Here is a 27931-nt window from a genome sequence, read left to right as displayed (position 1 = left end):
GTGAACCGGTAGATGTAGTGTATTTGGATTTTCAGAAGGCGTTTGACAAAATCCCTCATGAGAGGCTTCTATGAAAACTAAAAAGTCATGGGATAGGAGGCGATGTCCTTATCATGGATATACAAACTGGTTAAAAGAAAGGAAACAGAGAGTAGGATTAAGTGGTCAATTTTCTCAGTGGAAAAGGGTAAACAGTGGAGTGTCTCAGGGATCTGTACTTGGACCAGTGCTTTTCAATATATATATAAATGATCTGGAAAGGAATATGACGAGTGAGGTAATCAAATTTGCAGATGATACAAAATTGTTCAGAGTAGTTAAATCACAAGCAGATTGTGATAAATTGCTGGAAGACCTTGTGAGGCTGGAAAACTGGGCATCTAAATGGCAGATGAAATTTAATGTGGACAAGTGCAAGGTGATGCATATAGGGAAAAATAACCCATGCTATAGTTACACAATGTTAGGTTCCATATTAGGTGCTACTACCCAAGAAAGAGATCTAGGCGTCATAGTAGATAACACATTGAAATCATCGGTTCAGTGTGCTGCGGCAGTCAAAAAGCAAACAGAATGTTGGGAATTATTAGAAAGGGAATGGTGAATAAAACGGAAAATGTCATAATGCCTCTGTATCGCTCCATGGTGAGACCGCACCTTGAATATTGTGTATAGTTCTGGTCGCCGCATCTCAAAAAAGATATAATTGCGATGGAGAAGGTACAGAGAAGGGCTAACCAAAATGATAAAGGGAATGGAACAGCTCCCCTATGAGGAAAGACTAGAGGTTAGGACTTTTCAGCTTGGAGAAGAGACGGCTGAGGGGGGATATGATAGAGGTGTTTAAAATCATAAGAGGTCTAGAACGGGTAGATGTGAATCGTTTTTTTACTCTTTCGGATAATAGAAAGACAAGGGTCACTCCATGAAGTTAGCATGTGGCACATTTAAAACTAATCAGAGAAAGTTCTTTTTCACTCAACGCACACATTAAACCTCTGGAATTTGTTGCCAGAGGATGTGGTTAGTGCAGTTAGTATAGCTGTGTTTAAAAAAGGATTGGATAAGTTCTTGGACGAGAAGTCCATTACCTGCTAGTAATTAAGTTGACTTAGATAATAACCACCACTATAATAGCAACAGTAACATGGAATAGACTTAGTTTTTGGGTTCTTGCCAGATTCTTATGGCCTGGATTGGCCACTGTTAGAAACAGGATGCTGGGCTTGATGGACCCTTAGTCTGACCCAGTATGGCATGTTCTTATGTTCTTATGTAGTTATTCATTTAAAAAATATATCATAATCACAAAGGCAATGTCATATTCATACACCAATATTAAAATAGTTATTTTGTTTGAACTAACAGATTCTAATTGATTTTTCATTCCACGTGTTAAATGCTTTTGTTTCTCTGTATGCTTACCTCTAATTTGAGCTTGAATTTAGGTTCAAATCAAATTGTGATATTAAATCACTGCACTGAGATACTAATTTGGTGTTGACCTGGGGATACAGAACTTTTGATCTCTAGGTTATTAGTTCAAATCCAGCCTAGAGCAATTCTGAGCAAAGTTCTGACTATCTGTAAGTCTTGTAGCATATCTGAAATGTAGTTTTATTAGAAACTAGTGTCTGAACCTGTGGAGATTGTTGCGCATCCCCGGCTGCATGGGTGCTGCGACCGGGGCCTGCTCACCTCGCGCTGCCCTTCAGTAGCTCCAGTCTTGCCGCTTCTGCCAGTTCCCGGCATCCCCGGTGCTCATCGCGGCCCTCTCCGGCTTCCTCCACGCCACAGGCCTCACAGCAGAGCTCCCGTCGGGGTTCCGCGTCTTTGGCCGCCTTGGCCCCGCCCCTAGGTGCGCGCGCGGCCGACGTCCTCTGTTTTAAAGGGCCAAGCACGGGAAACCTGACTCAGACGCACACCGATGACATCACATAGCCCTAGTGTAAATAGCGAGGCCCTGTCCCCAGGACCTCACCTTGGTAATCGGGTCGACACCATGGTGTACTAGTTTGCCTAATCCTGTGTTCCAGCGTCTCCTTGTTCTAATGTCTCCTTGTTCCTGTGTCCTTATTCAGGTAGTACCTTCTTGGACTGATCTCTGGTACTGAACTCGGCCTGACTGAGTACTCTCTTCATCTGCAGCCTGGAACTGACCACGGCCTGACTGACTACTCTCTTCGTCTGCAGCCTGGAACTGACCACTGCCTGCCTGACTACTCTCTTCATCTGCCACCTGGAACTGACCCCTCGCTTGCCTTGACTACGCTCGGACTGACCTTAGTATTGACCCCTGCTCTTGCTGACCACTTCTGGATGGATACTCTGGCTTTGACCCTTGCGCTTCACTCAGACACTCTCTTCTGGCCTATTGTGACTACCAGACCGACCTGCTTGGATTCCAACTGCGGCCTTCACCAGTCTAGACCCGGAGGTGCTGCCTGTCTCGCCTGGAGAACCTTCCTGAACTGTTACCTCCCTGAGGTCTCCGGAGCTTCCAGTTCAGGCGTAGTCCATCCACTCTGCATCAGCCACGCACCCTTGCTCGTGGTGGGCATACCCCTCCGCTACCTCTCCGGAAGACCATCTGAGGCCCACCTACGTCCAGGCGGTCCGGGTACCCAAGCGTTCAACCTGCGAAAACCCGGACTGTTACTGCTGATGCTCCAACTAGCCTCTGTCTCCTCGTGTGCTCCGCCTCCTGGTGACAGATGCTCTCTGGGTCCGACCAGAGGGCCGTACCAATCCTGCACCAGGCCAAGGATCCACCTCCAGTGCAACAGGTTGCCAAGGCCATTGACTCGGCGGAGTCTCCAGCCTTGCAGGCCATCCCTGGCCTGGTAACTCGTGTCCGAGAGCAACAACAGATCATGGAAGCGTTGGCCTCCTCTGTGGAAAAGATGTGTTCTCAATTGGAGGAATCTGCCATGGCCAACCCAGGGGCTCTTGCCCATACCTTGCCCTCACAGGCACCGCTGGCCCTCCCAGCTCCACCCCGTTTCAATGGGGATCCTTGCCTCTGTCGAGGCTTATAAACCAATGTTATATTCAGTTCTCACTTCAACCCTCTCTTTTTCCTGATGAAGCAACTAAGATTACATTCATCCTCTCACGTCTTGAGGGGAAGGCCCTGGCATAGCTTCCCCACTCTGGGAGCATTCCAATGCAATTCTTCACCAGCTCCCTCAGTTCATCTCCTTCTTCCGACGCATCTTCGAGGACCCAGGTCGACAGGTGGTCGCTGGCCACCACCTACTCCACCTCCGTCAAGTCTCGCACTTGCTCGCTGAATATACAGTGGAGTTCAGAACTCTGTCAACTGAGTTGGGTTGGCAAGAGGACTGCCTGCGGGCACTCTACCTCGAGGGACTGTCTCCAGCTCTTAAAGATGAACTAGCCGCCTGCGAGATCCCCATATTTCTGGAAGACCTGATCTCCCTGGTCGGTAGAATCGACTGCCTTCTTCAACAACGGCATCAGGAGGTAAGAGCTCTTCAGCCTTCTGCCCTATGGCACCCTGTTCGGCAAGTCCCTGCTTGAAGGCCTTACCAGCAGCTCCTCAACCTCCCGAAGAGCCAATGCAAATCAATCGTGGCCGTCTGACTTCAGAGGAACGTCTCTGACGAAGAAAAGCTGGTCTTTGCTTGTATTGCAGTGGTTCAGGACATCTTCTCCATATTTGTCCTGTGCGTCTGGGAAACTCCAAAGCCTGAACCCGGCGGGGGTCCCGAGCTTGGGAGCTACAGTTTCTGGCCCTCAACTGTTGCTCCCTGTCTCCCTCACTAGGGAGTCGCGTTCATTTGCTACCACCGCCCTTGTGTTCACTGGGGCGAGTGGAAATTTCATTTTGGAAGAGATTGTCACACTGCTTCAGATACCAGTCCAGCCATTGGAGGTACCACTATGTATTACCTCAATTCAAGGAGAACCTCTCCCTGGTTGTATCACACCGTACTTTGCCTATTTGTCTCACTGTTGGGACCCTCCATGACGAGGAGATCTCCCTCCTGATCTTGAAACGATCAACACACCCCATAGTCCTTGGATTTCCTTGGCTCCAGTTACATGCGCCTCACTTCGACTGACAGTCCCTGCAACTCACCCAGTGGGGTCCCTGATGTCAAACCCACTGTTTACGGCAAGTGTCTCCATCTGTGACAGTTCTCAGCTCTACAACCCTTCTTGGGTTACCTGCTCCGTACTTGGAATTTAAAGACATATTCGCCAAACAAAACGCCAACATCCTGCCTCCACTCCGGAAGTTCAACTGCCCCATAGAACTCCTACCTGGAGCCATGCCTCCCAAGGGCAGAACCTATCCTCTTTCACTCCCAGAAACCCAAGCAATGTAGCGTACATCAAGGAAAATTTGGCCAAAGGGATCATAAGACCCTCTACTTCCCCGGCAGGCGCCGGGTTCTTCTTTGTAAAGAAAAAAGATGGCAGTCTAAGACCATGCATAGATTACAGAGGTTTGAACGCAGTAATCCGTAAGGACCGGTACCCACTGCCACTTATCAGTGAACCATTTGACCGCCTGCAGGGTGCACAAATCTTTACTAAACTACATCTACGGGAGGCATATAACCTAGTAAGGATTCAATCAGAAGACAATCTGGAAAACCACCTTCAGCACTAGAGACGGTCACTATGAGTACATAGTAATGCCCTTCGGGCTTTGCAATGCCCCTGCAGTCTTCCAGCAGCTAATGAACGAGATTTTCCGGGACCTTTTGTACTCATCCGTGTAGTGTATCTGGACGATATATTAATCTTCTCCAAAGAATCGAAGTCTCATGTTTCCCACGTTCAAACAGTCCTCCAGTGCCTCAGAGACCACCTTTTCTATTCTAAATTGGAGAAGTGCATTTTTGAGCAACCCAGTCTTCCCTTCCTAGGCTATATCATTTCTAGCCACGGGCTCATCATGGACCCCGACAAACTCCAGGGTATTCGAGATTGGCCTCAACCAGTGGGTCTCTGAGCCCTACAGTGATTCCTTGTGTTTACCAATTACTATCGAAACTTCATCGCCAATTACTCCACGCTGGCTGCTCCACTCACCGCTATGATGAGGAAGGGATGTGATCCCCGAGTGTGGAGTCCCAAGGCCCAGTCAGCCTTCCACGCCTTGAAAGGGGCCTTCTGGACCGGACCGTGTTTACGTCACCCGGACCCTAACCGCCCCATTCATAGTCAATGTTGATGCATCCGCCATTGGAACAGGAACCGTTTTGAGCCAATACTCCACCAAGGGAACCCTAGTTCCATGTTCCTTTTATTCACATAAATTCTCCTCCACAGAACAAAGTTATACCATAGGGGACCACGAACTCCTAGCAGTAAAACTTGCCCTCCAGGAATGGCGTCCCTGGCTTGAAGGGGCGCACACAGATTCACGATATTTACCGACCATAAAAATCTGGAACACCTAAAGGAGGCCCAGTTACTCACTCAAGACAAGCCCACTGGGCTCTATTCTTTGCGCGCTTCAACTTTGAGCCCCGCTATTGCCCAGCAGCAAAAAATCTCCGTGCAGACGCACTCTCTTGCTCCGTCGAGCCAGAAGACACTCTCGAGACTCCCAGGCACATTATTGATCCAGCCTGCATATCTATTGCTGTCACCCTCACGGTACCAGCCTGGAAGACGGTGGTCCCCTGCCGTTTCCGTGAACATGTACTTCGTTGGGCTCACGACTCCAAGCTGGCCGGTCACTCCGGCCGAGCCCGAACTCTCAAGATGCTCCGAAAGCACTATTGGTGTCCTGGTATGACAAAAGACTCCCGAGAATACATGGACTCCTGTCCGGGGTGCGCACAGCAAAAACCCCTGATGGGGCCGCCCATGGGGGCTTCTTCAACAACTTCCTGCGCCCACCGAGCCCTGGTCTAGTCTTTCCACAGACTTCATCATGGATCTGCCTCCTTCAAAAGGAAATACTGTAATCTGGGTTATAATAGACCGTTTCTCAAAAATGGCTCACTTTATTCCCTTACCTGGACTCCCATCGGCTCCAGAGCTAGCACGACTCTTCTTAAACCACGTATTTCGTTTACATGGACTACCGCAAGAAATCGTCTCCGATTGTGGCCCTCAATTTGCTGCTAAATTTTGGAGGTCTCTCTGTAAAAAGTTCAATATCACATTAAACTTCACATCAGCATATCATCCGCAAGCAAATGGCCAGGCCGAGAGGACTAATTGGTCTTTGAAAACATTCTTGCGATCATATGTCAACGACCAACAAGATAACTGGGCTGACCTCCTGCCATAGGCAGAACTGTCCCATAACACCCATATCGCCTCTGCCACGGACGTTTCTCCCTTCGCTGTAGTCTTTAGCTGACAACCTCGCCTACCACTGCCAGTTCCACTCAGTGTACCCTCACCTACAGCCCAATCTACAGCACAAACCATACGCCGGCTCTGGAACCAAGTAAGGGAGCGACTCTGCCAAGCAGCTGACCGGGCCAAACGCGTCACAGATGCTTACCGTCAAACCGCACTTCTGTTCTTGCCTGGACAAAAAGTCTGGCTGAGTACTAAGCACATCCAGTTAAGATTGCCTTCCCAACGGCTAGCTCCCAAATTTATTGGTCCATTCCCCGTCCTTCGATGCATAGGAGCAGTCACTCACCAACTAAGAATGCCAGCCTCCATGGGGATTCACAACATGTTCCACGTGTCACTACTCAAACCCTTGAACCTGTCCTGGCCTTCCCGAAGGCCTCCTCCACCGATACAACACTCAGCAGAACCTGAAAACACCTTACAAGTCAGAGAAGTCCTAGACGTCCGACGTCATTGGGGCCATTGGGATTACCTTCTCTTGTGGGAGGGCTTTGGCCCAGAAGAGAATTCATGGGAGCCCTCTCACCACATCCTCGATAAAAACCTGCTTCAGGAATTCCATCAAGAACACCCAGAGAAACCCAGACCGGTAAGGGGGAGGCCTAGAAGGGGGGGTACTGTTGCGCGACCTGGCCGCGTGGGTGCAGCAACCGAGCCTGCTCACCTCGCGCTGCCCTCCACTAGCTCCAGTCTTGCCGCTGCTGCCAGTTCCCAGCGTCCCTGATGTTCACCACGGCCCTCTCCGGCTTCCTCCACGCCACAGGCCTCACAGCGAAGCTCCCGTTGGGGCTTCGGATCTTCGGCCACCTTGGCCCCGCCCCTAGGCGCACACACGGCTGATATCCTCTGTTTTAAAGGGCCAAGCGTGGGAAACCTGACTCAGACACACACCGATGACATTATGTACCCCAAGTATATATAGCGAGGCCCTGTCCCCAGGACCTCGCCTTGGCAATCGGGTCGACACCGTGGTGTACTAGTTTGCCTAATCCTGTGTTCCAGCGTTTCCTTGTTCCAGCATCTCCTTGTTCCTGTGTCCTTATTCAGGTAGTACCTTCTCGGACTGATCTCTGGTACTGACCTCAGCCTGTCTGACTACTCTCTTCATCTGCTGCCTGGAACTGACTGCTGCCTGCTTGACTACTCTCTTCGTCTGCCGCCTGGAACTGACCCTCGCTTGCCTTGAATACGCTCAGACTGACCTTGGTATTGACCCCTGCTTTCCTCACCACCTCTGGATGGATACTCTGGCTTTAACCCTTGCGCTTCACTCGGACACTCTCTTCTGGCCTACCGTGACTACCAGACCAACCTGCTTGGATTCCAACCACGGCCTTCACCTGACTAGACCCGCAGGCGCTGCCTGTCTCACCTGGAGAACCTTCCTGAACTGTTACCTCCCTGAGGTCTCCGGAGCGTCCAGTTCGGGCCTAGTCCATCCTCTCTGCATCAGCCACGCACCCTTGCTAGTTGTGGACACACACCTCCGCTATCTCTCCGGGAGACCATCCGAGGCCCACCTAAGTCCAGGCGGTCCAGGTACATAAAGGCTCAGCCTGCGGAAATCCTGGACTGGTATTGGCGAAGCTCCAGCTAGCCTCTGTCTCCTCGTGTGCTTCGCCTCCTGGTGGCAGGTGCTCTCTGGGTCCGACCAGAGGGCCGTACTAATCCTGTACCAGGCCAAGAGTCCACCTCCAGCGCAACAGAGATCACTGTGTTGCTGCAGGAAATCTGCACTGCCAGCAGCTTGAGCCCTTGTTGGCTATGCAGCTTGCCAAATTAAAGTCTCCCAAAAAACATACTTCCTTTTTCTGAGTCTGAAATAGTTCATAACTGAAATTCCCAAAGCATTTGTTCTGTATTATTCTACCTCAGTCAATATCATCCATACGTGCAGTTATGAGATCAGGAAAGCTAAGCCTTGAGAGGACAAGTCAGTCATAAAACTTGACTAAGATGACATTTATGTGTAACACTTCATGAATGCAAAATAAGTTACTTGAATGGAAAATTTAAATTTGGCAATTACACAAATCATTGTGACATCTGGTTATGAAAACCATAGAGTCCACAGCCTGAAAAGAATGCTTTTAAAGTTTTGAAAATAGGAAAGTATCATGTGAATTTTTCAGACTATTGTTTCTTTTCAACAGTGAGACAGAAACAATTCCAAAAAGCCATGTCCATGGAATAAATGTGTTTGTTTTTTAATTGTAGGATGAAATCAAAGGAAACTGATGATTACCGGTTGGAACTTGGAAGACTGGAGTCTGAAAAAGAAAACTCAGAATCTCGGTATATTTCTACGTTAAAGAACTATTGCATGTGCAAAATAATAATAGAATCCCTCTTTGAAACCAGAAAGCTATTTTTTTCTTTTTGCTAACCCATTAACCGGCCTGCCACATTATCCAAGAGGGGCCTTAGCCTATGCAGTGGACCTTAGGCAAGTCACAACAGTGAGGTTACATGGCAGTTTTAATACTATTCAGGTACTTGCAGAAATCTCTAAGCTGGTATATTGGTTAAAGCCAGTGATGAGATTACTCTCGAGTAGTGAATGTATTTAAAAATCAATCAGTTATTTACTGGAATAAGATTGCACTCTCTCCCATTAAAAAGAATACAAAGTAAGAAGTAAAACAACAGATCATGATGGAGCCATCTGTTACTGAAACTAAAATAGACTCCAAACTTGCCACTTACAATGTCAGAACTTTGTCACACTTTAAAAATGCACCAGCTCTCAAGGCCATATATGGTTTCCTCTGTTCATTTATGAATGCATGATTTAGATTTATAAAGATATCTACAAAATATGTTCCCAGAAAATAAAAAACATAACTGGAATTAAATGTTTGCTAAGCCTATTTTATCTATAATATCACGTCTGAAACAGTGTTGTATTCTGTTTTATTAACTAGATGAAAAGGGAAAAAAATAACTCTGACACTTCTTTGAATTCTGCTTAGGCTCACCAAACAATTGAGGGAAAAAGACAATCTTCTGCTGGAATATCAGCAAAAATGCAACCATTTACTAGAAGAGGTAGCTGAGAAAGAAAGGACAGAGATAAATATAAAAAGAAGTACCAGCCAGTTAGAGAATGAACTGGATATGCTGAAAACTATCTTAAGACAGACAGAGGATGAAGTAGTAAAGCTAAAACAAGAAAGGTAAGAAGGAATTAGTTTATTTGATTCTGTTTTCATGACCAGATTAAATCGTTCTTATAAACAAAATACTTATTCCTGTACATGAGTTGTCTTGTTGGGAATACACTGAGACCCTTAAAAAATGTTTTCTAAATAGCAGGTTCCTATTAAGAGGTACTCTTTGTAAATAAAATCCCATTTTCTGTTAAAGATTTGCCGCTGCCAGGATCTCATGTAGAAGGGCAGGCTGAATCTGGTACTATAATTCAAAGTATTATGCAAATGTGTACTGTACTGAATAATAAAACCCACAAAATAATGGAAAAGATGATTTTTATAAAACAGTACATAAGAAACTCAGCAGCGCATGGTTCGGAGGGAATGTATTCTTGAGTTAGGGCATCCCAACAGAGAGGTTTCAATAAAAGCAAACGTAGTCCATGTGCCTATATGTAAAAAATCACCTGAGCTAAAGATTTCCAAATTATCCCTAACAACTGAAAAGCAGGTTGTTAAAACAAACAAAAAACACACTTTGAAATGTCTGTATGCCAATGCTAGAAGTCTAAGAAATAAGATGGGAGAGTTAGAGTGTATAGCAGTAAATGATGAGATAGACATAATTGGCATCACAGAGACCTGGTGGAAGGAGGATAACCAATGGGGCAGTGCTCTTTCAGGGTACACATTATATCACAATGATAAGGAGGATCAACTTGGTGGGAGTGTGGCACTTTATGTCCGGGAGTGTTTAGAGTTCAACAGGATAAAGATCATACAAGAGACTAAATAAATGCTCAGTAGAATCTATATGGGTAGAAAGTCATGTGTGTTGGGTAAGAGTATAGTGATAGGAGTATACTACCGTCCACCTGGACAAAATGGTCAGACAGATGGTGAAATTCTAAGAGAAATCAGGGAAGCTAACCAATTTGGCAGTGCAATAATAATGGGAGATTTCAATTACCCCAATATTGACTGGATAAATGTAACATCAGGACTTGCTAGAGACATAAAGTTTCTGGATGTAATAAATGACTGCTTCATGGAGTAATTGGTTCAGAGAGAGGGAACTATTTTAGATTTAATTCTTAGTGGAACGCAGGATTTGGTGAGAGAAGTAACGGTGATGGGGCCATTTGGCAATAGTGATCATAACATGATCAAATTTAAACTAATAGCTGGAGGGGGACAATAAGTAAATCTACAAACTCTAACACTAAATTTTCAAACAGGAAACATTGATAAAATGAGGAAAATAGTTAGAAAAAAACTGAAAGGTGGAACTGCAAAGGTTAAAGTGTTCAACAGGCATGGACATTGTTTAAAAATGTAATCCTAGAAGCACAGTCTGGATGTATTCCTCGCATTAAGAAAGGTGGAAGGAAGGCAGAACGATTACCAGCATGGTTAAAAGGTGAGGTGAAAGAAGCTATTTTAGCCAAAAAAAATCCTTCAAAATTTTTACTTTATTTATTTATTTATTTATTTATTTAGAGCTTTTTTTATACAGGCATTCATAATACAATCACATCATGCTGGTTTACAGGTAACAGGGGGAGTGATAACTTTGAACAATAAACCCGGTGATGAGAAGCAAAGAAGTAAAAGTTACAATAAAACAGGGAAGTTGGAACTAGGGGAAGAAGAAGAGAAGAAGAATTAACCAATAACAATGAGAGGAATAAAATTGATTACATAGTGCTGACGGGTATTTTATAGGTGGTTGTAGTCTGTCTAATGAGAAAGTTGGAGAGTCAGTTGGGATCAGGAAAGGCTTGTCTAAATAACCATGTCTTAAGCCTTTTTCTGAATGTTAGTAAGCATGGTTCCTGTCTGAGGTCAGGGGGAATGGCATTCCAAATAGATGGTCCCGCTGTGGAGAAGGCCCGTTCTCTGAATGATTGATGGTGTGTAACTTTTGTTTGGGGCACGTGTAGGGATCCTCTGTATGCTTCTCTGATTGGTCTGGATGAGGAGTGTAGTCTGAGCGGATTTGAAGGCTAAGAGGGACTTGAGAATAGATGGTTTTATGGATGATGGTGATGGACTTGTGGAGGATTCTGAAGTGTATTGGGAGCCAGTGTAAATTTTTGAGAATGGGGGGAGATGTGATCTCTTCTTCTGGTGTTTGTCAGAATTCTGGCGGCCGCGTTTTGTAACATCTGAAGAGGTTTAATGGAAGAAGAAGGGAGACCTAGCAAGATAGAGTTGCAGTAGTCTATCTTGGAGAATATTATAGCTTGTAGGACAGTTCTGAAGTCTTGAAAGTGAAGGAGAGGTTTGATTCTTTTCAGTACCTGTAGTTTGTTGAAGCCGTCCTTGGTAGTACTGTTGATGAATGTTTTTAAACTTAAGTGGTTGTCGATTAGGACTCCTAGGTCTCTTGCTTGAGTGACAAAGATGTTGGATGGTGCACTTTGTGTAGTATTACTGTTTTCCGGAGAAATGAGGCGGAGTTCAGTCTTCGCTGAATTTAAAATCAGGTTTAAACTGGAGAGAAGGAGGTTGATCTCTGTCGGCAGGATTCCCAGTACTCGAGTGTTTTGTAATTGATTTTTTTGATGGGGATCAATATTTGCACGTCGTCGGCATATAAAGGAAGTGTTTTAGTTGAAGGTTGGTTAACAGCTGACAAAGGGGAAGTAGGTAGATGTTGAAGAGGGTGGGGGAAAGAGAGGAACCTTGCAGAACTCCTAGTGAGGAATTGGCAGCGAGGGGATTTTTTTATTGTTATTTTGACCTTGTACCCTCTGTTACTAAGGAAGGTTTTGAACCAAGTAAATGCCGTTCCTGTTATTCTGATGTCCATCAGTCGGTTAAGGAGGATGGAATGGTGACGGTCCAGCCGCAGACAGGTCCAGGAGAATTGGAAGGATTGCCCTTTGTCCAGGCCCATGATGATATGGTCTGTCAACGAAATGAGAAGGGATTCAGTATTTAATGCCTTGCGGAACCCGTATTGGGTAGGGTGCAGTATTTATAATCTTCAAGGTAATCGGAGAGTTGCGAGTTGACTAATTTTTCCATTATCTTGCTATGAAAGGAAGATTGGAAATAGGGCGGAAGTTGTTGGGGTCGTTTGGATCCAAATTTGGTTTCTTTAGAAGAGGTTTAAGAGATGCAAGTTTTAGGGCATCTGGGAAGATTCCCCGAACTAAAGAGCAGTTTATGATATCAGCCAGGGTTTTGGAGATGGTGTCCGGTATTAGCAGGAGACGTTTTGTAGGGATTTGGTCGAATGGATAGGAGGACGGTTTCAATTTCCTTAATAAAGATTGGATCTCTGAAACAGTGGTGGGTTCAAACGATTCAAGAGATATATTTTTGTTTGTTAGAAGATTGGGGCTGGTAGTAGAAGAGGGGCTAGGGGGCAGCCGAGTTAAAAGGTTGGATATTTTGTTTTTGGAAGAAAAGCGCCAGTTCGTCGGCTTTGGATTGTGCCTGATCGTAGGGGATCGTTGGGGCGTTTGGTTTGTGTAAGTTTGGATACATATGAGAATAATGCTTTAGCATCGAAGATAATGTCGTGGCTCTTGTGAGTTTAGAAATCCCTTTTTTGATTCTTAAGGTGGAGTTCCTGTAGTGGTGGAGAGCAAGTTTATATACGGATAGTGTGCTTGGGCAAGGTGCTTTGCGCCATTCGCTTTCTTTCTTTCTGAGGGATTGTTTGAGTTTTCGGAGTTCGTTGGTGAACCACGGTTGTCTTTTGGGGGAGTTGGGGTTAAGTTTTTTTTGATGAAAGTGGACATAATTTATTTGCTACTGTCTCTGTGATGTTGCTCCAGGAAAGTAGGGTAGCGATGGGATCTGAAAGGTCAATGTGTGGCAATTCTTTAGCCAAGTGGCTGCTGAGGTCTTCGGAGGAGCAGGATCTTCTGTAGAGAAACGAAGATTGAGTGGGATGGGTGTTACGGGTTTCTGTCAGTTTGAAGGAGGCTGAAATTAATGAGTGATCCGACCAGGGGACCTGGGTGCATACAGGGGGGATGAGTGTGTAATGCCAGAGTTTATGAACATAAGGTCCAGGGTGTGGCCCGCTTTGTGGGTGGGCTTATTGATGATCTGCTTGAAGCCCATAGCTCAAAGCGTGGTGAGAAGGGCCTCACAGCTAGATGTAAGTGTGGTATTGTCGACATGGAGGTTGAAATCTCCTAGTATCATAGCAGGTGCATTTAGGTTCATATATTTTGCGATAATTTCTACTATGGAAGAGGGAATCTGATTCAAGAAGTCCTGGCGGGCGTAAATAAGGAGGTTTTGGAGTAGGTTTGCTTTGAAGAGGCCTATTTCTAGTTTTGAGTCAGATTTTGCTGGGAGTTGGGAAAATCTGAGCCTCTTTTTGGCTGCTAGAAGAAGGCCCCCTCCTCTTTTCTTTTGCGGGAAGGGAAAAGAAGTAAGTCGTAGAGCTGGATGGGGAGTTGATTTATTAGTGCTGTATCTGTAGGTTTAAGCCATGTGTTCTGTTGTGGCGCAGATGTCGGTTTTGCGTATGGAAGATAGTCGTTGAGGATCAGTGTTTTCTTAGTGAGGGATTGAGTATTGAATAGTGTAAGTTAAAATAGAGCGAGGCCTAGGAGTTGATTGAGAGGTGAAATCATGATTGGAATAAGGGTCTTGGCAGTGCGAGGTTGGGGTATTATTGCTTTTCTTGTGATGAGACTTTGGTGAAGAATCGGATTGGGAGGCCCAGAGGCATTGTGATCTTGTTGTGATGGTAGGATGGGGTTGACTCCTGGGAGGAGGCTGGATGAATGCGGGGGGAGGCTGGATGCATGCTGGAGGCTGGATGAATGCTGGAGGCTGGAAGTGATGGAATGCTGGATGTGATGAAAGCTGGAGGTGAAGAGTGCAGGAGGCTGGATGAATGCAGGAGGCTGGAGGTGAAGAGTGCTGGAAGGCTGGATGAATGCATGAGGCTGAATGAATGCTGGAGGCTGGATGAATGCAGAAGGCTGGAGGTGAAGAGTGCTGGAGGCTGGATGAATGCAGGAGGCGGATGAATGCTGAGGAGGCTGGATGAATGCTGGAGGCTGGATGAATGCAGGAGGCTGGAGGTGAAGAGTGCTGGAGGCTGGATGAATGCAGGAGGCTGGAAGAGGGTAGATGGAGGTTAGTATTTGAATGCTGAGCAGGGGCTAGAGAGAGCCTGCTAGCAGATGGGAGAGGGCCCCGGTCCTGGGGTTCACAAAGGGGCGCACTAAGGGGCAGGCCCCTTAGGTCGCGCTCCTTCGGACGCACGACGCCCAGCACGCGACGCCGCCGGGAGACGTGCTAGTTTTAAAGGTCTCTGAGCTGCCCTCTGATTGGCCTAGTGCCTTTCAGGGGGGCGCGGCTAACTCACCGCGTGGGTTTCTCTTTGTTGGCCTTTTTTCCTTTTTTTTCTCTCTCTCCCGTTACTTGCGATGTGATTCCCTCTGCACATCGATGCGCTGCGGTTCCCTCTGCACGGCTCCCCTATTGGAGAGCGGGCTCTTGCCCCGGATGGGCCACGGGAACCCCGGCAGAGGGGGAGAGGATGGTGCTGGAAGCGGGAGGGATCCAACAAGAGGGACACCGCCGGGAGACGCGCTAAGTTTAAAGGACTCTGAGCGGCCCTCTGATTGGCCTAGTGCCTTTCAGGGGGGCGGCGGCTAACTCACCCGGTGGGTTGTCTTTGTTGGCCTTTTTCCTTTTTTCTTTCTTTCTCTCTCCCCTTTACTTGCCATGCGATTCCCTCTGCACGTCGATGCGCTGCGTTTCCCTCTGCACGGCTCCCCTATTGGAGAGCGGGCTCTTGCCCGGCTGGGCCGCGGGAGCCCCAGCAGAGGGAAGAGGATGGTGCTGGAAGCGGGAGGGATCCAAATTGGAAGAAGGATCCATCTGAAGTAAATAGGATAAAGCATAAGCATTGCCAAGTTAAGTGTAAAACATTGATAAGACAGGCAAAGAGAGAATTTGAAATTAAGTTGGCCGTAGAGGCAAAAACTCATAATAAATTTTTTAAAATTGTATGTATTTATTTATTTATTAATAGGCTTTTATATACCAAAGTATTGTTGATGGCCTTCACTCCGGTTTATATATATCCGAAGCAAGAAACCTGTGAGGGAGTCAGTTGGACCGTTAACTGACTGAGGGGTTAAAGAGGTTCTTAGGGAAGATAAGGCCATTGCAGAAAGACTAAATGAATTCTTTGTTTCCGTGTTTACTAATGAGGATTGTAGGGAGATACCAGTTCTGGAGATAGTTTTCAAGGGTGATGAGTCAGACAAACTGAACCAAATCACTGTGAACCTGGAAGATGTAGTAGGCCAGATTGACAAACTAAAGAGTAGCAAATCACCTGGACCGGATGGTATGCATCCTAGGGTACTGAAGGAACTCAAAAATGAAATTTCTGATCTATTAGTTAAAATTTGTCTATTAAAATCATCCATTGTACCTGAAGACTGGAGGGTGGCCAATGTAACCTCAATATTTAAAAAGGGCTCCAGAGAAACTATAGACCAGTGAGCCTGACTTCAGTGCCAGGAAAAATAGTGGAAACTATTTTCAAGATCAAAATCGTAGAGCATATAGAAAGACATGGTTTAATGGAACACAGTCAACATGGATTTACCCAAGGGAAGTCTTGCCTATCAAATCTGCTTCATTTTTCTGAAGGGCTTAATAAATGTGGATAAAGGTGAACCGGTAGATGTAGTGTATTTAGATTTTCAGAAATCATTTGACAAGTCCCTCGTGAGAGGCTTCTAAGAAACTAAAAAGTCATGGGATAGGAGGTGATGTCCTTTCTTGGATTACAAACTGATTAAAAGACAGGAAACAGAGAGTAGGATTAAATGGTCAATTTTCTCAGTGGAAAAGGGTAAACAGTGGAGTGCCTCAGGGATCTGTACGATCTGGAAAGGTTTGCGAATGATACAAAATTATTCAGAGTAGTAAAATCACAAGCGAATTGTGGTACGTTACAGGAGGACCTTGCTAGACTGGAAGATTGGGCATCCAAATGGCAGAGGAAATTTAATGTGGACAAGTGCAAGGTGTTGCATATAGGGAAAAATAATCCTTTCTGTAGTTACACGATGTTGGGTTCCATATTAGGAGCTACCACCCAGGAAAAAGATCTAGGCATCATAGTGGATAATACTTCAAAATCATCGGCTCAGTGTGCTGCAGCAGTCCAAAAAACAAACAGAATGTTAGGAATTATTAGGAAGGAAATGGTCAATAAAACGGAAAATGTCATAATGCCTGTGTATCACTCCATGGTGAGACCGCACCTTGAATACTGTGTACAATTCTGGTCACTGCATCTCAAACAAAATATAGCTGCAATGGAGAAGGTACAGAGAAGGGCGACCAAAATTTATTTATTTATTTGTTTGTTTTTCTATACCGACATTCGATCGAGATATCACATCGGTTTACAGTAAACTGTTAGGTCAAATAAGACTTAAGCTTCTTATTTCTTACAGAGTAGCTTAATAACAGGGTTAACGCTAAGGTGTAACTATAAATTAACAGGGTAACTAAGAAACTTAGAGAATAACTTAGAGAAATTACATAGTAGGTTAGCAGCAATATTAACACAATTAGTGTAACTACACTTTGAGGAAATAACTTAAGAACTTAGAGTACTGGAACTAATGGCAGGTATCAGTGTAGTGGATTCTTGGGGATTCTGAGAATGGTAAGATATTGTTCTGGGGGGGGCGGGAGAAAGTTAAGAGTTAGGTGTCTGGAGGAAAGGCTTTTTGAAAGAGCCATGTTTTCAGATTTTTTTTAAATATTTGGATCTAGGGTTCGGTTCTTAGTTGTAGTAGTAGGTTATTCCAGAGAGTTGGTCCTGCTTAATGATAAAGGGGATGGAACAGCTCCCCTATGAGGAAAGACTAAAGAGGTTAGGGCTGTTCAGCTTGGAGAAGAGATGGCTGAGGGGGGATATGACATGTCTTTAAAATCATGAGAGGTCTTGAACGAGTAGATGTGAATCGGTTTTTTACACTTTCGGATAATAGAAGGACTAGGGGGCACTCCATGAAGTTAGCAAGTAGCACATTTAAGACTAATGGAGACAATTATTTTTCACTCAACGCACAATAAAGCTCTGGAATGTGTTGCCATAGGATGTGGTTAGTGCAGTTAGTGTAGTTGGGTTCAAAAAAGGTTTGGATAAGTTCTTGGAGGATAGTCCATTAACTGCTATTAATCAAGTTGACTTAGGGAATGGCCTCTGCTATTACTGGCATCAGTAGCATGGGATCTTCTTGGTGTTTGTGTACTTGCCTGGTTCTTGTGGCCTGGTTTGGCCTCTGTTGGAAACAGGATGCTGGGCTTGATGGACCCCTGGTCTGACCCAGCAAGGCAATTTCTTATGTTCTTAAGATAAGTTATGCTATGCCGAGTCAGATCAAGAATCTACTAAAGCCAGCATCCTGTTTTCTACAGAGACCAATCTGGGTTGCACATACCTGGTAGATTGCAAAGAGTAGATCAATCCTTGCGGCTTACTCCCAGAGATAAGCTATAGCTTTCCCAGGTCTACTTGGCTAATAATGGTTTATGGAATTTTCCTCAAGTTATTTGTCTGAACCCAGCTATGCTAAATGCCTGGACCATGTCCTCCTGTAACAAATTCCACAGCTTGAGTGATAAGATACTTGCTTCATTTTGTTATAAATCTTCTACCTGTTAGTTTTCTGGAATGTCCCCTAGTCTTAGTATTGTTTCAAAGAGTAAATAACCATTTTCTATTTACCTGTTCCATCCCTCTCATGATTTTATAAACCCTTATCATATCCCCTCTGTCGCCTCTTTTCCAAGCTGTAGAGTCCTAGCCTGTTTAGCCTTTCTTCATAAGGACTTCTGTTCTCTCTATCATTTTTATTGCCCCTCTGTGTATCTTTTCTAGTTCCACTTTATATTTTTTGAGATGAGGCAACCAGAACTGCACATAGTACTCAAGATGTGATCATTCCATAGATCGAAACAGAAGTGTTATGATATTCTCCATTCCTTTCCTAAGTTGACTTAGATAGCCACCACTATTACTAGCAACAGTAAATTGGGATAGACTTAGCTTTTGAGTACTTGCCAGGTTCTTATGGCCTGGATTGGCCACTGTTGGGAGACAGGATGCTGGGCTTGATGGACCCTTGTTCTGAACCAGTATGGTATGTTCTTATGTTTTACTTTTATTTGTGTTACTTCACAATGAGAATAACTTTAAAACACCTGAGTGCACCCATATGCACGTGTTTATGACTGCATGCAGATCTACTCCAGTACTATATAACCTGCACGTATGATATATGCACTGATTATAAAATACATGTAAATCTCCCCTTTAACATTCACATGCATGTGAAAGATATGTGCAAATATATATTCAAGTTAGCTGCTGTTTTGCCACTACTAAGCTGAATAAGTCTTAAAAGCACTACATATCCGGCTAAGTAAGATAGACTTAAACGTATTCAGTTATCTTACTTAGCCAGATAAATAGTGCTTGTAAGACTTATCCGGCTATCTTACTTACCACTAGATTTATCATTCTGCTATATTTAAGGCAGAATGATGAATCATAAAAAAAAAAAAAGGGGGTGGGGGACAATAATGGCCAGCCGGCTCATCGCAGCTGTGGGTTTCACCCACCATGGTGCGGCTACACTGCACACTATTGCCCCCATAGCGCCGTAGGAAAAGGTGTTTTTTCCCGCGGTGCTGCCGAGCCATAACCTCGCCCAAATCCCACCCACACTCCTCCCCATCCCCTAATTAAGCTGGCATTGCCACGATGCGGCCGTTATCAACCTAGCTTGATGTTGAGTCCATCAAGCTAGGTTGAGAGAACATTGCACAAATCTTCACAAGACTGCACTGTTCTGTTCGTACGTCACACTCTGCATGTCAAAGTGGCCCCTAACCCTTACACTAATACCTAAATCTCACCTCGAGTAGCTAGGTGGGCCTCCTATAGAGGTATAAATACCTACTTAGTATGAGGGCATTATAGCTAGTCTCTCTCTCTCTCTCTCTCTCTCTCTCTCTCCCCTAGCAGCTTAAAATACTGACACCGCTATTTGCGGAAAGAAAAAGGTGTGCTTAAAATCCGTGTTAAAACTGTGTGATATGGCTTCGCAAATTGCGAAGCCCGCCCACTTGGCCAGAAATCCTACCCCAAACTCCTCCCCTTTTCCTAATTTGCATCGCACCATGCGTTACGGTGTTTTCGCATGCGTTAAAGGTGCTTTTCGTATGCGAAAACGCCATAACGCATGCGAAAACGCCATATAGCACTTTGATAAATGACCCCCTTACTTAGATGGATAAGTACCGCTTTTAAGACTTATCCAGCTATCTTACTTAAGTGGATAAGTAGTGCTTTTAAGACTTATCCATTTATCTTACTTAGGTGGATAAGTATGGCTTTTATCCAGCTATCTTACTTAGGTGGATAAGTAGGGCTTTTAAGACGTATTTGCCTTTCTTACTTAGGTGGATAAGTAGCAGCAAAGCCGCCACTTAACCAGAGAAGTTGGAATGTGTCCAGCTAAGTTATGCTGAACTGCAATGCATGCGCATTTTTACTTTCAGTTTAAAAAATGTACACTGGAGATTTTACACGCATATTTTAAATAACACTTATCCCTTATAAGTTGCTTTTCACGTGTGTAAGTCCATAAATTTTGTAACATGTGCGGGTGAAGAAATTTACCAGTTTTTTCCAATTAGTCCACTAGTTTGCCCATTGCATGTGCAGGAAATTGAGAGCCTTCTGGTTCCTCAGCTTGAAACCCCCCCACGCACTCAGTTCTTCACAATAAAGATGTTTAATATCACTTAAGCCAGATAATCAGCAGGTTTAAATATACTTGAGTAAGCTGCCAAATCTACACACGATGGCCCTACCCCAGAATTGCTCCCTTTTTTACATGTGTATATTTTGCATGAATCCTAATTATGCATATATATTTGAGCTTTGTAAAATAGCATATATATGGGTACATTGTATTTACATTCATAAATGCTAATTTTTCCACTCGCTGCCTTTTGAAACTTTACGTTGAAATGTTTGATAGTGGAAGGAGTTTGTTTTGCTACTACTGAGGTGACAGCAGAATTTGAATATAATTTTTTTGCATGTTGGGTTGTAATGTGAACTGTCCTAGTTCTGCTCTGCACCCATTGCAAATCGTATGATTATTGCTATTTTATTGTAGTTATGATGTTCTCTGCCTTTCTGGAAAGGGGATTCATGAAAGTATGTATTGATATTTGTTGCATTACATGATTGAATGGATCTGATGTTTCTGTTAAGTGTTCTTTGCTTTTTACATGATATTCTTTTTTTATTTTTAAACTAAAAATAAAATAAATTAATACAGATTAATAAGGAATTTTTAATGTTGGTAAGCACTTAAAGTAATTGAGTTAAAATGTTATCAAGTGTCATACATGATGCATGACGGCTGTTGCAGACTACTTAGAAATCCGTTGTTGGTTGCAATTTAAGGCATTATTTATCAATAAGAGTACAACTAGTAGGGCTCAGGCCTGTATGCCTATTGCCCACCCATTTTAATATCCAAAAAAACCCCAGCTCTGGCTACACTACTGATCTCCACCCTCCCTCATCCCCAGCAGTTTCTATCTCACTCTCTGCCCCCAACTATCCCCTTTACTTCTCCTGTACTCTTTCTTTTACTGTGTTCTACTTCACCAGCAGATAGCAGCTGTCCACCTTCAATCCAGTAATGAAAACACTTCCTCTCCTCTATATGGGCTGCTGATGCTACCTCCTCCTTTCATTGGCCCAGGGGTAGTTCTATAATGAGGCAGGTTGAGGCAGCCACTTCAGGCAACAGAATTTTGAGGTGGCAAAAAATGCCCCTCTCACAACATCACTTGGCGTCCACCTCACCCTGCCTGCCCCTGCCGTGGCTGCTGACCCAGGCCGGTGGTGGCAGAAAAGAGGAGGGTCGCTGCTGCGGGTCGCCGCCAGAGTCCAGGCCGGCGGTGTGGAGGAGAGAGGAGGGCCAATGCCAACGCCGGAGGCCAGGCCAGTGGCGTGGAGGGAGGGAAGTGGAACGACGCTGGAGGCCAAGCCGGCGGCATGGAGGAGGGTTGACACCACTGCCGCTGGAGGCAGGCCAGCGGTGGCTGACGGGAGGAGGGCAGGGCAAGTGGGGGCGGAGCAAGAAGGGCACCATCTCATCCCTCGCTTCAGGTGGCAGATTGCCTTGAGCTGCCCCTGCATTGGCCCACCTATTCCACTGACACCACTTCCTCCTCTTCAGTCCACCCGGGTTACTGACTCTGCTTCCTTCTCTTTGGATCGTACAGGACACTGACTCCACCTCCTCTTCTGTGGCCCGTGTGGGCTGCTGATTTCACGTCTGCTGATGTCACTGGTGGCATTCAAAGAACCACATTTTTACTTTCAGCAAGCCTCATGATTGTTGAAAATACTAGGCACCACAATGAAATATCTAAGCACTAACCTGGTGCCTGAGATTTGTAGAGCCCTGACCTAGACAAAGTTTATGCTGTGTTGGTTATTGAAAATTCAATAATAGTTTCATCAAAATGCTGATGCCTTAGGCCTGCTTTTGACTGACTTTTGAAAAGTCAATAAGAGTTTTATTAGATATTTGAAATTGGTGTCTTAGATAAGCAGAAAATGGTCTTACTCTAAAGAAAGTACATTATTTTTAGAAAGACTTATTTAAACTAAATTAATAAACTAAATCCTCTATTTCACTAGAATATTTAACAGAGTGAATCAGTAGTACATCTGAAGTTCTAAAAAGGCTGCCAAAACTGGCCACCCCAATTATAGCATACTTTTATGCTCTGCATGCTATCCCCTTGGTTAGTACAAATATGTACCATTCAAATGATATGCAGAATATGTGCACAATCAAAAGGCTGCAATAAAATGAACAAGGCCTTTTGAACATGTATGTTCCAACATTTCAACATTTTCTTTAGTACCTTAGTAACATGCAGTAGAGGGATCCATGAACTCTACATCACTTTAAAAATTATTTGTAACACTATAATTAGTGAATTTTACCCGTAAACTGTACCTTCCTGGTACACCCGGTCATGACCTAGTTCACTAAACAATTTTTTTTTTCTTATCTTTAATGATTTATTATAACCGAACCTTTGACGGCACCTGTTAGAATGTACGATAGTACACTTTCCCTACATTAATTTATGTGCCATCATGTAAACCGTTGCGATGGTAGACTACTTAGCGACGGTATAGAAAAGATTTTAAATAAATAAATGTTGCCTTGTAGTAACACTTCCTCAACCAAACCTTGTGTGCCACGATCCCCTCCCCTCACCCCTTGCAGTTTAAAGAGCAAGATGGCAAGACTACCATTTTGAAGGGAACTAACAGCAGGATATTGGTAGGCTGCTCTCTTCTGCCACTTTTCCAGTTCTGGGGAGAAATCTTGCTGGAGGGGAGGAGAGGTGAAAGACCACGGTCTGCCATTTCAAGGGGACAGAACTCTGCCTTCAAGCATGCCAGTCAATGCTTGGAAAAATGATACACTAGAAACTGTTTCTCCCCTTGTTAGCATACTGACTGATCAGTTTTCTAGCAGTTAAATACAGCCTGTAGGCTGTAGTTAAATTTCATGTGCTAAAAAATGCATAACATTTAATTGCAGCTGCCATAGGCTATATTAAAACATGGTAATCAGTAATTGGGTCATTACCATGATGTTTTCATGTTTTGCATATGGAGGTGCATTACTTTGTAAAACACCTCTACATGCTTTAAACACCACCAGCTGTGTCTTGCAGTAGGGCTTTATTAAATAATACTATATTTGGTGAATGTGGTAAACATATTTATGGGAGAATTTTCAAAGCTCACTTCTAGCTTGCAAAGTATTCATGGACTTACAAACTAATTTTCACAGGAAAATTCCCTTTGAAAATTTGGGGCCAGCAGGGAACACAGGTACTTTGTACCAGCTTTGTAGAAGGTGTAAAGTATACAAGGAGATTTCAAGATGAAATCTCTGAGGATCCTATTCAGTCACTGTCTGGAGAGCAAAGTTAACTGGATAAACTTATCCAGCTAACTTTGGAGATACTGTATAGTATATACTGTATAGTGATACTGTATAGAGATACTGTATAGTGCAGCCGCACTATTGAATATAGCCAGCTATCTTAAAGTTAGCCAGCTAACTTTAGGACAGCAGTTTGGCTCAACCAGACTTAGCTGGATAAGTTATCCAGTTCACAAGGTCATTCATCAAAATGCATTATGGCATTAACGCACACGATAAGGTGTTAATACATGTATTAACGCCATAACGCATGCAATAATCGTGTTACTGCATGGCGCAAATGCAAATTTTTAGTATTCGACTATTTGTATCTCTATAGGAGGGCCAGCTAATAGCTCGAGGTGAGATGTTAGTGGTGGTTTATGGTTTAGGGGCCAGTTTTAGATGCAGAGTGAGGCATAAGAACAGCATAGTACACCTCTGTGAAGATTTGACGTCATTTGGAGTAAGGAAAGCCTCACAAAGATGAGATTTCGACTGTTATGTTGCCCTAGCTTGATGGTACCCTGTTATAGAGTACTATGAAGGCCTTATAACTAGGCTTTCTCTCTCTTTCTTTTTCTCTCTTTCTCTCTCTCTCAGCGTGCAGTGCGGTAATTGTAAAATTACCATAATCGCCCCTTTTTCTTACCACAGGCATTATCCATGCGTTAGCATTTTGATGAATCTAGAGGTCAGTTTGATTCAGAGGTAGGCGGATAACTTAGTCGGCTTACATAACTCCTCCCCAAAACGCCCTCAGAATGCTCCTAAGTTATCACATTTTAGCCAAATAATAAGATTGCCGGCTAACAGATAGCTGGCTAAGTGCCCAAAGATTCATTTAACCAGAAAACTTCTTAGTTATCAGTCTAAATGCTTCTGAGTATGGACCTCTCTGTGTACTTTCCCTCCCGCTACTAAATCCTGCCCCTTTTCCTAATAGATGAAAGTATGCACACTGTAAAATAGCTCACATACTTTTACCTGCACTTGGGGGGAGGAAGCAGTTTTTAAAATAGCCGTTTTATGCGAGTAAGCATGTTTACCCACATAAAAACCTTTGAAAACTGTCCTTTTACTGTGCATGCTAAATATAGCACATGCTTAGCACATAAGCCCATTAGTATGAGTCCTAGCATTAACTCTGTGTTAAATTCTGATTTTCTCTTACATGAGTTTTCAATTTGAATGGAATTTTCTAAATTTTGGAACACACAGTCTCCTTTCTAGTCCCTTGTTTTTGGATTTCCAAGTCTCATAGTTTGAGAAGTTTGGGTTTGAAAATATCATATATTGATAGGTATTAGAAAAATCCCTAAATGTCCATACTGCTCAAACATATTAGGTCACTGCCATTATAGCTCAGTGGGAAGCTGTATGAATGCCATAGTGTTGACATGGTGAGCAATTTACATCTGTTTGAATATTCATATTTGTCCTGATGTTCATAACAGCAAAGTATCAGAATGAACTTAGAGGTCCATATTCAAAAGCATTTAGTTGGCTAACTCAGAAGTTAGCCCATTAAATGAATATTGGGGCACATATCTGGCTAAATTCTAGCCAGCTAATAAATTAGGAGGCTAGTGTTTAGCCAGATAAGTTAGGGGCATTCCAGAGGCATAACTGGGAGGAGTTGAGTTACCTAGCTAAGTTAACTGGCTAACGCCAATATTCAGAGTTAGCTGGATGATGTTGGGAATTGTGGATCCTTGGCCCGAGGTGGGGCTGTTGCTACCTGAAGGGTTGGACCCCACAGGTCCCCACCGTTGGGAGGCAAGGCTGGCCAGGAACAGAGGTAGGCTGGAACTTCACCTGTGCCAACTCTCGTTCCCATCAGGTTGAGTCCTTGGGTGCCAGGGCCGGTAGGACTTAGGAGTGCCCCTGTGTGGCTGATCCCGGAGAGGGTAGGCGAGTGAGTGCAGAGAGTGTCAAAGAAGTTAGGCACAGTTTGAGTCAGGAGCTGTTAGGAAGCGCTAGGAGAGCGGTTCCCTTTCCAGGGGTTTGTGTGTTCTTGGACCACGGCTCAACCCCAAAGGAACTCCGAAGAGGTGCCGAGATAGGCGAGGCATGCCTGAGCATGGGCTGGACAGGAGCAAGGCTGGAGTGAAGACAGATGATGGAATCCGGAGCAGGCACAAGACTGGAGTGGAGACATGGATGACTGAAGGTGCTGACCCTCCACCGGACCTGCATGCTTCGGAAAGGCCAACAATGCAGTGGTGGTCTTATGAACAGTCCCCCGAACGTAGCAAGCCCTTTCGGACCTGCCGCTGGGTAACGGCAAGAAGCGGCAGGCCGGATGGAGGCCAGGGGCAAACGAAGACCTTGGACGAAGACTCTGGCGAAGACATAGGTACTTGGGCGTAGACGTAGGTACTTGGACGAAGACTCAGGCAAGGACACAGGTACTTGGACGAAAGACTCAGGCGAGGACATTTGGATGAAGACTCAGGCGAAAACAAGGAGTCAGGAGCGAGGTTCTGTAGACAAGGAGTCAGGAGCGAGGTTCTGTAGACAAGGAGTGAGGATCAAGAGCTGGTTTGAGACTGAGATGCAGGGCACCCTACACAGCCCACCCGCGGGGCTGGTCGCGGACCATGCTGGAACCGATGTAGACTCTAGACGAGATAGTGGAGTAACTGAGAAGAGCATGTTGCAGAAACTGTAGAGGCCTGCACCGGGGCACGCCCTACACAGCCGCCAGTGGCTGGTAGCGGACCACGCTGGAACGGAGCAGGCACAAACAGAGTCTTGGACATAGACGGGCGCAAATGCAAGGGGCTCCAAAGCCCCGGACAGGATTCAAGCTCAGGATACAAGATACAGGATTCTCAGACAACTCAGGGTTTAAAGATTCAAGCAGAAGTCTTCTGGAGGCTTGCACTGCGGAGGAAAAGATGGCCTTGTACCCTGACACGCCCTACACAGATCACCCGTGGGGCTGGTCGCAGACCACGACGTGGTACGCCAGGAAAGGTGGTGACGAGAAGCCAGGGGTTCAGGACAACTGAACCATGGAACTCATTGCCAAGTCGGTTAGTGAAGGCTACAGGTGGGGCTAAAATATCCCGGGTCAATGATGTCATGAGGCGGGGACGAACTCGGAGTTCCCGCCAAGGTCCCTTTAAAAGTAGAGCAGGGCACACGCGCCTAGAGAGGCCCAGGATCAGAGGGCTGGTCGGCGGCGTGATGGCCGCCAGGTGGAGTTCAGGGAACCAGGAGAAACGAGGCGGTGGTGACTGGCCACCGCTGCAAGAGCACCGGAGGTGGAGGGCCGGGTCAGACATGTGGTGAGTTGGGCCTGCTGTGGCCGGTGGTCATAACAGATGACTTAGCCAGCTAAGTCTGGTCGGGGCCAAACAGTTGTTTTAACCAGCTATAATTAGCCACCTAATTTGAAAATAGGCTATTTTCAATAGTACAACTGCACTACTGAATATACCTTCAAAGTTAGCTGAATATGGACCTCATAAACTCTAGAATATTCAGCCATTGTAGCCTGGAAGGATCATCAGGGATGCCAAAGTAATTGATGAACATCAGTATGAATATGTTTACATTGATATTTATTGATTTTATTGATTGATTCTCATATTTATAAGTTGCCTTTTCCTAAAGACAGAGGCAGGATTGTAAAACATAAACTAATTTTACAATGTTGATAGCAATATGTTGTTGGCAAAAATATTAAAACCAATGCTTGGTGCTAGTATTCAAGTCTTTATCATATCACAATGAACATAGGCCTGAGATGTCAATATACTAAAATTCGATAAGGCATTTATTGTATGATAAATACCTCATCCTATGTACTACCACTTACCATGCCTATTTAAGACACAATAAATGATATTATCATTGTCACCTATGAAAACATGCAATGATTATGGCATTCCCTCATTATATATTAGGTAAAATAAGTGGTATGGTATTTAACACAAGAAATTTAAGTGAGAAAAGCTTTCTTTCTTGAGAGTGATTTTAAGAGCAAATTGCATGAGGAGAAAAGCCCATGCCCACCAGAATGACATGTTCCTCTAATGTGGTGTATTGCATTGAATCCCAGAAGGACGGAGAATGGTAAATATGTTTATAAGGATGACTCTTGCTTCAGCCCTGACAAGACAACAAGTTCTTCTTCTGCCTGACATGACCAACAAGTGATCATCTTAGTTACTTAAACAGAATAAGCCAAGAATGAAATGTGTAACTATTCTCTGGGTGTCTGGCCCACACCCTGGGATAGAACACTAGAACATTCTTTTGGCACCTGCACTGTAACAAACATAGTTACATGAGTTGTTTGTTACTCTCTATAAAAGCGAGAGGCTAGGGGTTTTTTGTCAGAAG

General features: G+C 44.6%; 1 protein-coding gene across 6 annotated transcripts in view; it reads left to right on the top strand.

Moving 5' to 3' along the window:
* Nucleotides 1–27931, top strand: part of LEKR1 (leucine, glutamate and lysine rich 1) — a 515362-nt gene that overhangs the window by 367285 nt on the left and 120146 nt on the right. For all 6 annotated transcript variants that reach the window (XM_029615748.1, XM_029615750.1, XM_029615751.1 and 3 more), the window contains 2 exons: nt 8575–8652; nt 9330–9533. In XM_029615748.1, the coding sequence (XP_029471608.1) occupies nt 8575–8652; nt 9330–9533 (282 nt within the window). The remainder of the gene's footprint in view (nt 1–8574; nt 8653–9329; nt 9534–27931) is intronic.

The sequence above is a fragment of the Rhinatrema bivittatum genome, chromosome 9, assembly GCF_901001135.1.
Source record: "Rhinatrema bivittatum chromosome 9, aRhiBiv1.1, whole genome shotgun sequence".
NCBI classification, from domain to species: Eukaryota; Metazoa; Chordata; class Amphibia; order Gymnophiona; family Rhinatrematidae; genus Rhinatrema; species Rhinatrema bivittatum.
The sequence above is the reverse complement of the archived record's forward strand: the minus strand, read 5'-3'. Positions and strand labels throughout refer to the sequence as shown.